Source organism: Coturnix japonica, chromosome 12, assembly GCF_054131305.1.
Source record: "Coturnix japonica strain WE chromosome 12, WE-NBRP24, whole genome shotgun sequence".
NCBI lineage: Eukaryota > Metazoa > Chordata > Aves > Galliformes > Phasianidae > Coturnix > Coturnix japonica.
The window spans coordinates 15,922,404-15,940,385 of NC_140674.1; the positions used below are offsets into that span (position 1 = coordinate 15,922,404).

Genomic DNA, 17,982 nt, shown 5'->3' on the forward strand with positions numbered 1-17,982 from the left:
AACAACATCACTGGAAAGTTAGAATTTTCTCAGATCAGCTGTACTAATGAAACAAAACCAAGAACAAAAGCTTGTGATTTTGCTAATTATGAATAACTAAGAAGGATGCAACACAGAGTACTACAAAAAATTTAGCTTATGATGAGAGCAAAATTGACAATCCACATCACCTTCCTTCCTGTTTCAATACACCACAACGCCTACATGAATCATGAATGATGAAGAAAAACCAAAACAGTTACATGAAATGACAGGATAAAGATACCAAGTTGATTGATTTAATGTAAGCATCTGAAGAGAAACAAATACTGGGTGGAAGGTATTCGCTTCGACATAAGTGCAAAATACTTAGGATTTAAACACTGTCAGACAAGTTCTCAACATGCAGCATCACCTGAAAGTCCACATTTTTCCCAAGCACATCTGTACAATTCAAAAATAATGGTGCCATTCTATTTTCTCAAAGAAAATGATAAAGACACTTTGTTTCAAGGCTATCAAACACAAAATTCAGCTTCAATTCTAAGACACTGTCACTTTGGTATTCTGCTGCCCACATACATTAAACCAGCAAAACTCTGAACAAGTTCTACAACAACAGAATCTCAGCTCTGACAACAAGCAGGGGACGTAGAGTTTGTCATCTGTCTACCCACATGCCACCCAGGTGCACACTGCTGTTCTACACAGGTCCAACTACTCTGCTTTTGCAAGCAGTCTTGCTGCTGAATCCACAGTCCGCTTTTTCATAGTTATTTTTATCACTGATATACTGGAAATGGACAAACTCTCAACCTCAATATTGGTAAATACCAGCAGCAAACTAAGCAAGCAAGGACAAAGGGACCACATGCAGACAGGCAATCAAAATCCTCCCAGATTTGATTGGTCAGTACAGCACAGGGTCATAAAACAGGGATTGGCACAGTTGTAGTCCTTGTTTCAGAGCTCTGACAAATACATATCTATATGTATCCCAACAAACTCATCACAGATCTTACAACTGCTTTTGCCAACCTTATACATAGGAAAAAGCTAAGCCAGACCTTGAAGTGAAAATTAAACACGAAGCATTTACAGCACACTTGCTACTAATTGTTGCAATGATAATCTTGAAATAAAATTAGGACAACTGCTTCTAAACGACCTGTGAAAGAAAGTGTCTTTGCTGACACTGCTCTAAAAAGGTCACAGCGTTTGAATGCAAACTGTGACCGGATTCTTGCCACCATTTTATTTTTGAACACATATACAGGGTGGATGCTGCATCCTTAAATCCTGTGAAGTAACAGATACAGTATTTTGTATCTCCTCCTCTTCTAAACTCTTACCATTTGCCTGTTAGGTTTCAATATCTGACGACATGCACAGCGTGGAAAAGGGAGGAGAAAAAGAGAACTAAAAGATCAAATTGTTGCAAGATGTGTTGATGCAAGTCTAACAAACGACCACCATTAGCACATCACGCATAATCTCTCCCATTGCACTTGGGTCCAAACTGGGAATTCAGAATGAAGCAAAGCTACTGCTGACTTAACTGCCTTGCACTGACTCTGTAGTTTATACATGTGTAACATGATGATTTCTTGAAGAAAGCACTTCAGCAGCAAGCAGATTCTCTCACCCTTAATCGCCTCTGATTTTAGTCACTCAATTCAGTTTCTGACCATTTTCAGCTCACCATCAGCAATTATTTTTCCTGCTAAACCTTCTAGGCTCAGCCCTATGACCAAAGTGAAGACAGCAACATGCTCTTACTGAACCAAGTGCTGTAACTTGCATTTCTACACACACCTCATTTCAGGAGTACGAACAGAGCACAAGGAGAGAAACAAATGTCTCCTCTGATTGCTTCTCCTAACAGTATTTTGAGAAAGCCAGAATCTTACTGCTGTAGCCTGGGTTAATGAACTGGAGAAATGAAGCTGCAGATTTGTAATGGTTTCATTTAAAGGTTTAGTGGGTTTTGTTTCATCTGCTTTTGGTTACTTGTTTGGTTTTTTAACATGACTTTTCCTCTCAACTTTCATATCATTAAAACACAATGGATCAATTTAGTATTTGATTTTGTTAAGTTAGTTCTTTATTTATCCAACTAAAAAACATAATTCAATAGCAACTTACACCATATATATGTATACACACACACACACACACACATATATATATATATGTATATATTAAATCCAGTTAAACAACGCATTTTTTCCAGGAGATTTAACACAGGCTGAAATCTGCAGGTGGCCAAGCTGTATATCAGAAAACCAAATATCACCAAAAAGATACAATGATGGAAAAATGTAATGACAATTTACCTGGCCATTTCCCAGCAATGAAGTGTCTTCTCCCATTAGAAGATATGAACCATAAAAGAAAACAAATGCATGCAAGAAGCCCAAGATGGTCCAATAAAGAAATGGTTTATACCCAAGATGAGCATTTTTACTGATGTCTCTGCAAAAAATGAATAGATTTTGGATGTTAGATTGTCCATATATAATCCATCAGCTATTTGTGCTACATGACTGTTACTGCTTTGAATAAATGTTATATTCAACTGCAACAAGGTTTGTTTAATGAATGTAGGCTTATGGAAAAAATTAGAAAATCATGGACAAAAAAGCACTCAGCTGCCTTTGCATATGCAGGGATTAACAACGGCAATTGTGTTTTATGAGTCAAATCATAATTAACACACACTAGAATCCTCCTCCATAGAGACAGAATTGCTAGAAGAAATACTTAGATCTCCTGATACTTGCCCGCCTTCCCGTTTAGAAGAACTTCAGGAAAAGAGGTAAATTAAGAGACATCTTTTTTTTTTTTTCACAAAAATAATGTGCTTTCTTCTCCAACAAGCAGTATGCAGTACAACACGCTACCACTGGGAGGATACCTAATTCTATAGGAAGTAGCTTCCCTTCTTAGAAAAACATTTTGCAGTGATTCCTTAACCATTGTGGAGAAGGCGGCTAGCAATCACGTAAGCTGATCAAGTACCCCAGTCCCTCCCAGTCTTAACATGACTAACATAAAAATACGCTTCTCTTTAAACACTAGTTTTCATTAACATTTGGGATGACAACTATGAGCTAGGCAAATATCCATCCTTGAGGATAGTTACCAAAAATTGCATAAACTACACATAAAAATACTGTAGGAAGGCAAAGTAGCAAGTTCAGACTTCATACAGAACAGTGGTATCTGCATATGTGCTGCTGCTGCAATCTATGTAAGATATACGTACCGATAGAGCACAGGTTTACTCTGCAATACATGCGGATGCACATGCTGCTCAAAAAGACTGTAGATGAGGACAGGCAAGGAAGTGAAACAAATATTATACAAAGTCAGGTATACACTGTCATAGAGTGTCTGAAAATGGAAATAAAGATTATTTTGAGACTTGAAGGAAAAAAGTTGTTCACGTTTACTAAAATAAACAGCCACAACAAATCACTTGAATATACCAGGTAGGAATAAAGCTCTGTTTTACATAACAGTTTAGTAACATCAAGTCGTCAAACAGAAAAAAGAAATAAGCTGGATATTTGTTGAGTGTTAGACCTGTAAATCTGTGCAGCTCCTTGTAACCAATCTTTTCCACGCAGGATATTTGTCAATAGCCTGGGAAAACCATACTGAAGGACTTTAAAACCTTCTGAAAATACCCGCAAAGTAAGTAAAACGGCTACAAGGAAGTTGCATTAAGGCATATGGAAGATTTTTAGAATTAACAGCACTAATAATTTATTTATTTTTAAAGAGAAGCAAAGAGCTCTTTTCTATTCCTCCAGAAAACAGGTGAATAGAAGAGTTATACGCATCAGAAACAGTTATATATCATCACCCATATGATTATGTTTCATTATTATGCCCAGCAGTTGGGTCAATCAAACTTGAAAGATACGGGCAAAAAATAACACAACTTCACTACTGATATCTAATTTTTCTGAAGGAAAAGAAACAACAGCCATTTGCTGTATTTTGACAGACATATTAGCACCCAAAGTGGACAAGAGAGCCACACTACAAAGAAACATATCATACAAGTGAAATTCCGTCCATATGAATTTCCAAGCATTGGCCATAATAAAAAATATACTTAAAACAATCAAGCAGTAAATATTTCTCTTCCAGAAGAGGAAAGACTATTTCATTGTTTTCCTTCCCATTTCTTTAATTATTCGTAGTCTTTAATTAGCTATACAGCATCCAATGCTTACCTGTTGTGAAAACAAACAGAAGAACTGATATAAAAATTGTGGTGTAATAAAGCACACATTCTGAAAAACAAGAAGCAAGGGAAACAATTAATCCTCTACTACATACCTTATAATCTCAAAAAATCACTACCTCCTGCAAGCTAGTAAAGATATGGCTGGAAAACAAATATGTGCCTTGGTGGCCAATGCAAGAATTCTAGATAAATAATATCAGTTCCTGAGACTGGGTGAATTAATCAAGGTACTTAAAACCTATTTCTAGTGGAAGTATTAAGCAATTACTAAGTTAAAACTCATATTTGTTTGAAGAAACATAAAGGACTGAAAACATGCATGAACAGAGGTATTACAGCTGATCCCCAAATGTTAAATCTTAAACAAATTTACTGCTGGGAAACAGATACACATTTTTTCTAGGAACTTTGCAGGCACACACTCAGAAGACTTACCTTATAAAAAAAGTACTGTACAAGGGTTGCTATTCTAATATAGTAAAAGTGCCCGTGAACAAAAAGCAACTTGGAGAGGAATTTAAATCGTGCTATTGCATAGTCACTATTTCTTACAGCTTGTCTTCCTTCCTTGCCCATGATTCCTGTAATTTTGTGAAACAAAGGAAAGGTTAAACATTATCAAAATGATATATATATTTAAAGCACCAACAACATAAATCTACATACACCTAATCAACATCTAACATATATCTAAAGCCGTTATGTTTTTTATCACATTCCAACATTAAGACTTCAAAAAGCATAGAAACAAAAGCATTCTTCATGACACATCTGAGGGAAAATGCTTGCTTAGTGCTGAACCAATAAAAAAAGAATGAACTATTTACATAAGCTACTCTTAAGAAAGGATTTATGAGAGGACACAGAAATGAGAACATACAAACAAAACCAAGACAGAATTTGTGATAGGTATTAATTCAGTTATTAATGTTTCTTCACATTGAGTTACACAACGCAGCAGAAAAGTTTAAAGAAGGTCCAAAGCAGATTATAGAAAACCATGTGAATTCAGCTGGAAAAAATTAACAACAACCTCCCCAGAAACACAATGAAAGCCTTCACCTTGAAGACAACCCAATATCACTCCTATTCATGCAGTGATACAGACATGGTGAAAATGGGGCAAGCATTGAGCAAAGAAAGGGTTGAACGTAAAGTTTACACAGGAGCTTCGGAACTGGCAATGACTGTAATAAGAGGTATCCAATTCCAATAACCAAAGCAAAGAACTGCTGAGATTCTGGTTAAAGAGAATCTCTGTTCTTAAAACAGTATTTAGCATGACCTCTGAACATCTGCAGACTTCACAATAAGCCTAAGACTTCAAAAAGCAAACGACCTGGCATTTCAAACTCCTGCTTCAACAGGAGACTTAGGTTCATGTCCACTTCTTCACAGATGCAAATGTTAGAAGCTTATCTACTCATGAACACTCTTCACCATCAAAACTTCTACTAAAATTTTCACCTTGTTTGCCTTTATCTCTTTAAACAGTAGTACTTTACCTATGCCAACATGTGCTTCTTGTATCATGCTCACATCATTAGCACCATCACCAATTGCTAACGTTATAGGTTTTTCTGGAGATGTTTTTAACAGTCTCACTACCTGAAAAAGAAAGAAAAGAAGGCAGTAGCTTTTAAATTCATACAGTCTTCCTACAAACTGTGCTGCTAACTGCTGCACATCTTTGATAGTTTTGAAACTAACTTTGAAAGTTAATACTAAAGCAACAGAACACCTGGTAAACTCGTGAGACAAAGCCAGAACACTTCTTTGAAACACACTCATCTATGAAAAATACTGTATTTTCCTCCCAGAGAGATTTAGGATAGATGCCAGGGGAAGTCTCTCACAGAGAGTATGGTGAGGTGCTGGGATAGTTGCCCAGTGAGGCTGTGGATGCCCCTCCCTGGAGGTGCTCAAGGCCGTGCTGGAAGGAGCCATGGGAAACAAGATCTAGCACTTGATCTGGCAGTCAGCAACCCTGCCCATGGCAGAGGGTTGGAACTAGGTGACCTGAAGTCCCTTGCAACCCCATGCGTTCTGTGATTTTATGATTCTATGTTTCAAAGGGCATTAGAGCCATAAAAAATACAAAAACATGAATGTGAGTAGTAAGACTATGGACCATATACTGACTAGTAGTAAAACTGAAGATGAAGGAAAATGTAATCTGCATTCCATCTTAACCTTGGAATAAGCTTCACAAAGTATATTCAAGGTAGAACTCCAAATACAAGGCTAAAACAAACTCTCAAACTTCTTTCCTCACTCGATCCCCTATTTTGAATGGTATAATGAAACAGGCAACATAAAATCAGGTATGCTATGAAGATACCTACTGCCTTATAAAACTCAAGACTCCCTTTGACTCCCTTCCCCACTTGATTCCAAATTTTCACAAGTACATGTACAAACTTCTGAGCAAACTATTCCAACTGGATTGAAAAAGAAGTCAAAAGTCAACTAAAAGACCAGACAATCAGAAACAAACTACCTCCAGGAATGCCTGCCTCTAAAACAGCAGGATAGAAATACTTATAAGTCAGTGCTGACTATTATCCATACATACCTTTGCTTTCTGAAGTGGTGCCATACGACAACACAACACTGCAGAACAGTTTTTACAAACTTCCATGAACAGTTTTTCATGTTCCCTGAGTGCAAGAGAGAGGCTGGTCCCATCCACTACCAGTCCATGCTGGATAACATGGTCTTCTTTTATTCTATTGAGGGACAAAAACGTCAATTTTCTATTATGTGAAGAAAATCTTCATATTTTGTTACAAACTATGCAGTTGCCCATACAATAAGCAAAGAAATTAACCTGTTAGACTGCTTCTTCAAGTTAAAGGGGTGGGAAGAGAGAGCAATGGAAAGAAAACAATAAAACCCCAACATTTATTAGGCACATAAAATGATTACCGTAAGATTTTAAAGTGAAAGAACATCAAGGTCATCACTGAGTTAATGACATCTTGGATACTTTACCTCTTGGCTAGCTGCCTCAGTTGCTCTGCGCATGTACTGTCTGATTTGTGCTGTACAAGTTCAAGGATGTTCATGGTTCTATGAAAGTGTCCACATGATAAACTGACGCTAACAGCTGTTTCATGCTTATCTCCAGTCAGAACCCACACTTTGATACCAGCCAGTCTGAGTGCTTCTATAGTTTCCTGGACTTTTTCCTGCAGTCTAGAAACAAGAAAATCTTAGTTAACCAATCACACATGTTAGAGAAAAAAAGAACACACATTGTAACATCATGATGATTTAAGACTGCATTTCCAACATCAAGTATGTATTTTCAAGAACTACAGTCTAGGAGATGACATTTTCACAAGGAATTAGCTATCAAGTTTAACAGTTAATAAAATTATTCCGACTTTGTTTCACGTGCATTAAATGCCTCCTAAGAAAGCTTACTATGCCACTGTTACATTGCCAGAGTCAGTTTGTACAACATATGTTTTCAATGTTCCTTAACCCAAGAAAGTGGTAAACTAAACACAAATAGCACAGAACTTCTGGCAGTGGCAGGACAGCTTCTCATGGCATGCATCATAATACAACTACAGATCCTAAACGTTCTGTGTTTCTGAGCATAGCTTGCAGAAAGTCCATTCCATACTTGTCTTCCACTCCAGTAGCCCCAAGCAATTCCAGATCCCTTTCTATGAAGTTGAATACATCTGCTAATTTTTCTTCCCGCTGTTGTAAGGCAGTCCTGGCCTCATGAAGGCGTTTGCCAATTTCTTGGTATTCCTCCGGTGTGAACCTTCTGTATGCCACACACAAAGTTCTTAGTCCTTTCTACAAGAAAATAAAAGACTACAATCAGACTACACTAGATGCTGTCTATCAAGGCGTCAGTTGCAATATGTTCAAGTCACAGCATCTGTACCAGAAGAACCAGAAAAATCAGCTGGGCAGGATGACTACACTTACCAAAGCAAACTCATCAACATGTATCCTTGTTTTGTCTATTTCTCCACTCTTACTACGAGGAAGAATGGAAGATTCTGCTCCCTTTGTGAATAAAAGCTTTTCCCCTGAAAAGGAAAACAGAATGGATTATTAAGAATATATGCTACTTAAGAAACTCTCAATTGTAACCTCTGATCACTTACCTGAGGGACTCTCTACAATGACGCTCATTCGTCTGCGATTCGCATCAAACTCCAGAACATGAAGCAACTTGTACCTTTATTTTGTGTTTTAACAGAAGAGAACACGGTTTTAGAAATAGATTTCCAAATGCAATTACTGACAAGTGCAAATGCACTCTTATCCCCAGAGCTTTTCCCAAAGTGTCGCTTTTACACTGAAATTTCATAATACTTAGTTGAGTGTATCTGCAATTAGTTGTTTTTCATCATTTTACGTATATCTAAGTATACAAAAAGTGTTGTGACATGCTGCAGATACATGATAATTTTGGGAAAGTTTAGAGATGTAATTGGATTATGCACGTGTGAGACTTGCCAGCACAGTTGATTCTGGGAATTTCTAGAGCTGAAAGCACAAGTCATAGGAACTGAATAAGCATCCCATTTCCTTTATTTACTTGTAACTCTACTAGAGCCTCAGCTTTGAAGAATGGTCAAAGATACATACTGTTACAATATACAATTACACAGAGTAACTCTCACACAAAGTTCCTGCATCTCAATTTGAACTCGTAAGGACCATGATGCAAGATGCCTGGAATACATCAAGCCATTCTTACAAGAATACAGGGTTGTTAATTTCATTTTTTAAAATGAAAATACCTTTCTGGTTTTCCAAGACTTTTTACTTCCATACTGTTCCCACTAGTTCCCATAAATACTACTCCAACCCTAAAAGCAGAAGAAAACAGGTATTTATTTGATGCTGTAGAACTGTACATATGATGCCTATTGGATTCTAAATGAAAAAAAAAATGAAGGAGATATACACCCTTGTGTTCATTCCATACAGTTCTTCAAACGCAACATACTGCATCCACTGTAATCTCACAAAAATTTCCCTTAGCATTCATAATTCTACATCATAATGTTCCTAAGCTTCCACACATTATGTTTTGGAATGTGTTCGTAATAAATTGACAGAGACAAGTGAATTTCTCAGAGAAATTCTTTAAGAGCGTTCTTAATACCAATCACTTGCCCTAACAGGCAATTTCTGCAGTAGGTAAATTTTGCTTAAACCTCACCGGCTTGCAGCTTCAACTAAAGCTTTCTCATCTGGTGAAGAAGCATAATACTCCAATGGGGATGCTATTCCATTGGCATGCCAGGGCCCATCAGCGCCATCTGTTTGATCTGCACTGATCTGTACTGTATGACAAAGACAAACTGCTTTCAAGAAGAGTTCTTCCTCTTTCATCTGTAAGAAAGAAGTATGATTTGTAACACCTAGAAACCAACTCACTTCATTTAGAAAAAAAAAAAAGGTCAAACGTTTAATGTAAAACCATCTCAACTATTTAATAACTACTTTTTGTTTAATAACACTTTATAGCTTCAAACTGTTCTGAAATTCAGGGTTTTTTTTTTTTTTAATATAATGCTAATACCAGAAGAATATTTTATTTCTCCAACATAAACACTATCTAAGACACTTAATAACAAGGGAAAAAAAGAGTCTTACCAGAGTATGCCTGTTTCCATCTGGAGAATCTTCAGAAAACCCCTCTGGAGTCAGTTTACCATTGACCTCCTGGTACTTTACGCCATTAATGGAGCACTCCCGAAACTGCATCTCATTTTCAGTTAATGTGCCAGTTTTGTCTGTAAACACATACTCTACCTTTTGTAAAATAAAGAAGAAAACAAAACAAAAAAGATAAGGAGTAATTTTTTTTTTTTTAACCAGCACAATGAATAAAAACCCTCAACTCTCCCTCTTCATTACCCATCTTTTTTGATCTGAAATAATCCCAATTTTGGCCATTAAATTATGTTTGAATCTTCTCAACAAATCAGATATCAAAGCAGCACCATCAATAAAAAAAAAAGTCTGTAATGGTGAACTTTACTATCAAAAAGAAGTAGCAAATGAAGTTAAATGGAAGTTCTACCTGTCCCAGTTCCTCATTGAGGTCTGAAGTATTTACTTGCGCTCTCTGATTTGTCTCTTCATGATAGAGGTCAAGATCCCAGCCAATAAAAAACGATCCAAGAAATTTCTGCATCTCAACCGTTACATACAGTGAAATGGGTATAATAAAATTGTAAAGTACCAGAAAAGCCAGGAAATCTGAAATAAATCTCAGAATCTATGAGAGAAAAGAAAGATACAAAGATTACTGCAGTGATTAAGTCAAACATGGTCAACTAACTTCATGTTTTTCCCCAAATACATATGAAAACAGTGTATGTTACAAGAGCAAGAAAAAAAATCAAATTCCCACTTAAATGAGATAGAATAAATACAAACAGCTCAATTGATTCTGATCTAAAAACCAGAGGTTACTATAATTTATACAGTGGTTACTTCCCATTAAGAGCAGGTAAAAAAACATTCGCTCAACTGACCACTTCAACAGTTGAAAGTGTTTTAACTGGATGCAAGTACTAAAAAGAAAAGTCAGTAAACAAACTGAAAATTTGTGAATTTCTTTAATAGTCCTCAACAGTGACACCTGTAGCGAAGGTTATTTTAGAACACCGAAATGTCTGTATAGCTGTTGTAATGGATGCTGGCACATTCTTAACTATCTCGGAATTGAAGAAATTTCTCCAATCACTTCTATTCTCCTCTCCAAACCATTATGTACTAACTGTAAGTTTTGCTCTGCTTGTGAAACGGAACAGAGCTCTTCTAATCTGTGATTTGAACCTTTAAACGCAAAAGGCAACTAGTGAGCAGATTCAATTCTCAACTCCATGGGAGACAAAAGAAGTGTTAAATGTATAATACCATGTCATATGTGGAAACTGGATTTCCAACACTTCTGTACTATAAAAATGCCCTCAACTTCTTAGAATAAGCTCCAGACAGCTTCTGAACTGCTTTGGAGTATGTCAGACACACACAGAAATCAGCAATCAAACAGGAAAATACAGAATGATTACAAAACTCAAAAACAAACAGAAAATAAAGTTTACATCCCTGAACTGTCGATTTAAGGAACACTTCAAAGCACCCCTTCAATTTCAGAGATTAATTTTTTCTACACAAGGGCCACACGACGCAGGACTAAAGCTCTTTCAAAAATACCAAGACAAGAGCACGCATACTTGCATGTGGATCATGTAGTAGGTACATGCAGTGCCAAGAAGACAGACACAATAAGTACTGCACTCAAAATCTAGTAGTTGAAAGTTCCTCAGATAAACTACTGGGTAGAACTACATTACCTTGCTGCTGTTCCTTTCGTGTTCTGTTTTTCCATTATACCAAGGCTCATCCCATTTTTCTTCAGCTTGCCAGGCATACTTTAAAATAGTACTCAAAATGGCTTCAAAGAGGAGGATTATTAGATAAATAATCAAAAAGGAATTCATAGACCTAGAACAAGGCCAAAAAAGAATTGATTTCAGTTTATTTCAATGGATCTGTTGACACACTATGTACATATGACCTGATCAGAAAAGCTAGTGGATTTTTTTTAACCTGTGTTCCACAATTACTATGTGACAAACAAACAATAAGAAAGAAAAGAAATTCAACATCCGACTAATATACGCACTACATACAGCCAATAGGAAGACTAGATTAAGATGCAAGAATACATTCTCAGTTGACTTGTGTTACACCTGCTGTCCAGAATTCTGAGAGCTGACAGCCTCCTGACATTCCCCTCTTTCCCAAATATCTAGTGAGGCTGTGATGGCAGCAGAAACAACCACCCTGGAAATTCAAAGCTGTACATTCCTCCTCAATTAGAAGAGCAATTCCTCATCCATCTAGTTACTTAACTCAAGGTACGCTAAACCAAGGCAACTTCCCAAACATTCTGTAATGTCTTTCTATTTCTTGGATGACAGAATTTATAACACAATATATATATATTTTTTAAACTGAGCCTACAACTTGCGTAAGAAACAGGATTCACTGCAGAAGACATCTTAAAGGACACAGCCAACCCAGATACCCAAAACAAAACTATATTCCTGTTGTATCAGACACCAGCATTCAGGACAAAGATCTCCAATTGATTAAGATTTTAGTCTATCCTATTTAAAGACATGACACAGCCTTACAGTAACGTTACAGAGACAGCAGAGGCTACAACTGCTATGAAGAGTACTTCTATAAGCACTTTGTTCAAGACTGCATTTCACCTACCATTAAGTGTTCTCTGCTCCTACACTAACTTCTCCTGCCTTTTTAACCTTGAGTATTACAAATGCATGTGTAACTTAAAGAAACATTAAAGGACAGAATAACACAAAAGGAAAGTAAACCAACTGTCCTCTCTTGCCTTGCCTACAACCCAAAAGTGGGATGACAAGGGTACTTAAGTTAATGAGAAAAGACTAAACAACAACTCTAAAAGCAAGAAAGATACTAGAAAATAAACATACTTTTCTACTGCTGACCGTTTCTGAGATTTACTCTTGTAATTTAATGCCATCTTTGTCTCCATACCTGTATACACTGCAACACCTGGGAATGAAGAGGAGAAAGGATATTGCTTTCTGCATGCATGCAATTTGTGGCATTTTTCATTTTGTTTAAAGAGACACAGAGTAAAAATCCAGAGGTTATTACTAGTTTTGTATTTACTTCAGCACAACAGTGAGACAGTATCTTGTAATTATTTGCAATATTTTACTATAGTAAAACAGTGATATTGAAGTAATTTTAGCACCTACTAAAATACTGTTCATTATTATGACATACTGTTCTTCAATACGTATTTTATGGAAATCAGAATCTCATGAGAAAGTCTTGAACAATGTAACAGTAACATCAGTCATTTAACCATTAAAGTTATTCCTTTATCAAACCACTTGAAGTATTTTCATACAGTGATGTTAAAACTCTATATCCTCAGAGATTCTTTAGTGTAATATCATTACTTTCATCTGTAATCACATCCCCTCAGGTAACCACCAGGAAGATTATCATAATCTCTTCACTGCAAGTAGAATTAAACCACAGTTCATCAACATGCTTTAAGAAGAGTCTACAAACCAAATATTTCTTTAGTGTTTTTTAATCTTGCTCCACGAAGTAAGAGACTTTCGGGCCCCAGAGGTCTAAAAAGAAAAAGACATATCAGCATTTAAAAATGAGCTGTTCCATACTCTGTGGGGCTAATGACATCCAGTTTCCTTTGCAAAGAGGTCAAACGTGTTCTGTAAATCCCCGTTCATCTCCAGAGCTCTCAGTTTCATCCTTTGGTCACCCCAACATTCTCCCACCACAGTGTTCAGAGTCCCATAACTAGTGCCTGAGCTACATGTTCCAACTGTCTGGTTCAGAGAAATCTACAAGCTATGTGAAGAGCCAACATGCCAAAATCCTGCCAAGTCTACAGTGCAAATAGAGCAGTATTTTAGCTTTGTCTGTTTTATCTTATTTCTACCCCTCTGTCAAACTGAAATTCTCTGAAGTTCAAAAGAGATTATTCATATCAGTAAAATAAAGATGGACAGACAATACAACCATGCAAACTCTGGTTCCTAAGGCAGAAAGATAAAATTTTACACATGCATTTTCCCCTCATGTCCATTACATCAACATAATACATTCATTTGATTATCTAACTGCAACCAGTGCTTTGAAAATAAAGGCACAGTTATAGGCAAAGTTCATACAAAGTTAGAGTTGTACGCTTTATTCCAGTGGCCACATCAACTTAAATGGAAATCAATATTGCTTTCATATTTGATTCATGTGGAAGTTTTACTAGAAAAGAATGTGTAAAGTATAATATTTATAAACACTAAAGAGTGACAGAAGCATAGCACTAGCTTATCTCTGTGACACACTTAGCATCATGACACAGGATCACACTTTGAAGAGAAGTGTCTGACTTGTGTTTTTGCTGTTTGCCTGACTGCTCTTTTTTGTTAGCTTGTTTTTTAAACTCAGCCACGCTACTCTCAATAGAAAATAATCTCTGTGCTAAATATTTAATTTAAAATACCCCTGCCTCTTGTTTATTCAACACTAACTTTTTTTTTTTTGTAAAGGTCACTTTAACTACCACTATTTTCTTAACATTAACCTGACAAAATTTTACTTACCGTACTATTTCCTCCATTTGCTGGCTTATAGTTATTCTTCCAACAAATCTACAAAAAAGGGTCATGTGTCAGAAACATCTACATAACATCTCAAAAGAGCAAAATGAAATAAACAGAGCTGTTCTACAAGAAGATCATTAACATTTCTCAAATACGAAATAATCGGTCTTAATTAACAATGCAAATAAATAAGAACAATAAGGCAAAGGCAACACTGGCAATAATTGTCACAGGGAGTCCTATATTGAACTGAAATCTCCAGGAAGAATCATATCCAGGTTTCTTTCTTCCACTTCCCTGGACTCATTGTCCACTTAGTTTTTAATAGTTTGGGAAGAAGTTTACTGTTTAGAACAGAAAGGTACAAAAATAAGTGTTATGATTAAATCTCAAAATGTAAATATGCTACCTTTTCTTATTTAGTATTGAAATACTCAAATTCAGCTCATCACATATATAAATGCTTACATTCATTATTAAATCCTGAGATATAAGCAGATGTCTGAAACTACTTTAAACCCAGCAAAATCCATCTCTCTCCTAATACTGAACACGTCATTAGTAAGTATTTTGAAACGAGGTCAAAATAACTTATACCTGTATAGGTCTGCCTCTGGCTGCTGGCATTCTATGACAGCTACAAGTTTGTCCAGGTTGGCAACAGACTGTAACACTGCTGTTTCCGGGACCGCAACATGTGTCTGAAAAACACCATCCATTAACTTTCAGATAAAAAAATCAGCCAGGGGGTATTCCTGGGGTAAAATAAGAAATTATTTATTAGCTACATTCTATTTCGTAACAGTGAAAACCAGACCTTAAGATTAGTTTCACCATCCAAACTTGCGGTAGTAACATGGCATGAACCATCCACTCGATCAGAAGATAAAAGCACCAGATCAACAGGAAAAGTCTCATCTTTGGCTACTCTGACAATGTCTCCCACCTAATGAAATGAAGATAAATGAGAAGTATAGCAAACTGAGTTTTAAAAGATTTAAATTTATCACTGTTCTTGAATCATCGTGTAACATCATGAATCATCATGAAACAATGATTAATAATGAGACAAGATCTTCAGTTGTTGGGTTTTTTTGTGTTTTTTTTTTCTTTTCTGAAGCAGTTTTCAGTCTGTCTTCAGGCACGTACCCGAATGTTTTTAGATCTAGTTTTCACAAGGCCACCGCTTCGGACAACATAAACTGGAGCACCGTTTACTTCGTTGTCTGCTTTATGTCGTAGCCAGTCTTCATAACCCTGTGAAAACAGACATTTATTTCCCAAGCAATAAACTTATAAAGCATTATGCCTTTTAAGTAAACATGCTTCAAACTGCTTGCTGCATGGCCTTAGCCACGTAAGTTACTTATTTCTCTCCAGCCTCAACCACGACTGTAACTCAAGAACCTGAGAAACCATTTACTTGAGTAAAGTAGCAGAAGTGCTGAAGAAACATAACTGTCCTGTGTTCTAATAAAACGAACTGACATTTTGTATGCACGGTCATTCAGTCTGAGATCTTTATGGATTAATACACCTCAAAACAGGGAACAGCCACTCCTACTCTAATTTTTTTGTAGTTGCTCTATTTTGCATTATACACTAATGAATTTTTAAGACACAAATTAAGCAGCATGTCTTTACAAGACACTTTCCATCTCTTCAAGCATCCTTTATCCCATGCATGTGCGCAAACATTCATGAGACTGAATCTAGGTGTGCTTTTTCTCTCTTGCTTTCTTAAGAAATTACTACATTGCTTCCTCAACCTATAAAAGCATGATGACCAATGGCATAATCTCTGACCCCCTGATACAGCATTCATAATCCCAACTCCTCCTATGATGCTACAGACGTTGTATGAATGTTGTAACACAAAGGCTACTAACACAGATGCAGCTGAGAACTCTGAGCCTTGACTTGCATTTGAAAGGAAGTTATTTGATGAACTCCACGTGCCCAAGCATAGTTTTGCAGTTTTACCTTCATGCAACCACACAATCACTAGCATACATGAAGGCAGTAAGTACAAAACTACCCACTATGAAAAAAAGAAAAAAAAAGAAAAATTTCACTTATTTTACACATTAAATGCTTAAAAATTATTAAAACTCCATAACAGAAGCCACACAGCGATACTGGGAAATTAGAATCCTGTATCTCCTTAAGACTGTTTTCTAGTCTGTGTGAAAAACTTCAAGAGTCAGTACCTACAGAACCTTGTTAAAGGTGACTGACAGAAGAAAACAAGAGCTCAAGGAAAATCAAGTAACCTTGGGGTGTTTGTCTGACAAATCTGAACAGCTGAGCAATATGGGCATTTGGCAGAGAATGGAAATTTACCTTCTTTGGAAAATACAGATTTCAGCTCTTTCTCCATCTGATACCTACTGTCTGCAACACAATGGTGACACCTCACACCAGGGAATTCTTAAGAGCCAGATTCCTATGGCCAATGTAAATTCCCCTGAAGTTTACCCACTGCAGCATTTTTGAGGAGTACCTTAACCCCACTTGAAAATGTTGCAAAAAAAATGCTATCAAAAGAAAGATGCAGGAGCACTGTTAAAGTTGCTTAATTGCATGAACAGAAAACAGATAAAAATCACTTTGATTACATTTTTAGTTCCTGCTAATATAAGAGCATCTGTGTACATTAAGCAAGGACAAATTTAAAGCAGGTCTGCAAAACACATTGCCACAGTATTCATTCTCAGTTCACTTGTATATTTAACTAAATTCTGCAAAGCAGTTGCTTCTTATTCACATGGGAATCACGTAAACATCCACGTGTCCAATAAACTTCTTTGCTAAATACTTAAGAACTTACTGAAAAGCATCAAGTTCCCTGAAGTTCCTTAGAAAATACATTATCTTTACAGAATAAAAAGAAAAAAAATGTTCTGTTTCTCTCTACTCTGTTATTTTTGACTCCCTTGTTGACTGCGCAAGCATCTTCAGAGGCCAGAGAAGGAAAGTGCTCCAGCTAACAAGTTCAATAAAATGACACAGCATGAGCTGCATCATTTTGCAGTCTTTACGTCCTTCTTCTGACCTAGGTGCAATGGCACTTCTAATAAGGAAAGGTTCCATCTCCTTGGCTGAGATTAAAATACAGTGAAGTTCTGAGGTCTGATAGGGATACCAAGTTAACTGGCCTTGTGAAAACATGGTAGAGTTTTTCCATCCACTGCTAAACTTCTCAAACACAGATACTGATAAGGCCTCTAGTTTCCCTTTTATCTTTGGAAAGATGTGAATCAGAGTTAAATATTTATTTCACATCATTTGTATCAAACCGGTCCCCTGACATTCTCCTAAAAACTTCTTCCTATTGCACTTCTGGTTTCAGAGAAAATGGGAACTGGTTTGGAGACACACTGGGTGTTTTCCTCTGTGCTCCAACAGAAGGTTTATATTTCTTTCTGGTTTGAGGGCAGCCTGTTAGAAAGAGTACCCTGAATTGTCTTTCCAAGATAACAGCTTGTGAATACTGTTAGTCCACTTTCTAGGAGGTAAAATAAACACAAGAGTCCACCAGATCAGTTTAGG

The 17,982-nt window shown here is 36.5% G+C and overlaps 1 protein-coding gene across 12 annotated transcripts in view; it reads right to left on the reverse strand.

The window, feature by feature from the left end:
* ATP11B (ATPase phospholipid transporting 11B (putative)) overlaps nucleotides 1-17,982 on the reverse strand; it is a 94,556-nt gene that overhangs the window by 18,280 nt on the left and 58,294 nt on the right. For all 12 annotated transcript variants that reach the window (XM_085513213.1, XM_015871545.3, XM_085513219.1 and 9 more), the window contains exons 5-25: nucleotides 15,580-15,687; nucleotides 15,248-15,376; nucleotides 15,028-15,131; nucleotides 14,431-14,478; nucleotides 13,373-13,437; nucleotides 12,760-12,841; nucleotides 11,590-11,740; nucleotides 10,308-10,505; nucleotides 9,878-10,036; nucleotides 9,441-9,613; nucleotides 9,016-9,084; nucleotides 8,374-8,447; nucleotides 8,192-8,295; nucleotides 7,875-8,056; nucleotides 7,235-7,438; nucleotides 6,816-6,969; nucleotides 5,746-5,848; nucleotides 4,676-4,821; nucleotides 4,227-4,286; nucleotides 3,248-3,375; nucleotides 2,316-2,454 (exon numbers count right to left, since the gene is read on the reverse strand). In XM_085513213.1, the coding sequence (XP_085369339.1) occupies nucleotides 2,316-2,454; nucleotides 3,248-3,375; nucleotides 4,227-4,286; nucleotides 4,676-4,821; nucleotides 5,746-5,848; nucleotides 6,816-6,969; nucleotides 7,235-7,438; nucleotides 7,875-8,056; nucleotides 8,192-8,295; nucleotides 8,374-8,447; nucleotides 9,016-9,084; nucleotides 9,441-9,613; nucleotides 9,878-10,036; nucleotides 10,308-10,505; nucleotides 11,590-11,740; nucleotides 12,760-12,841; nucleotides 13,373-13,437; nucleotides 14,431-14,478; nucleotides 15,028-15,131; nucleotides 15,248-15,376; nucleotides 15,580-15,687 (2,580 nt within the window). The remainder of the gene's footprint in view (nucleotides 1-2,315; nucleotides 2,455-3,247; nucleotides 3,376-4,226; nucleotides 4,287-4,675; nucleotides 4,822-5,745; nucleotides 5,849-6,815; nucleotides 6,970-7,234; nucleotides 7,439-7,874; nucleotides 8,057-8,191; nucleotides 8,296-8,373; nucleotides 8,448-9,015; nucleotides 9,085-9,440; nucleotides 9,614-9,877; nucleotides 10,037-10,307; nucleotides 10,506-11,589; nucleotides 11,741-12,759; nucleotides 12,842-13,372; nucleotides 13,438-14,430; nucleotides 14,479-15,027; nucleotides 15,132-15,247; nucleotides 15,377-15,579; nucleotides 15,688-17,982) is intronic.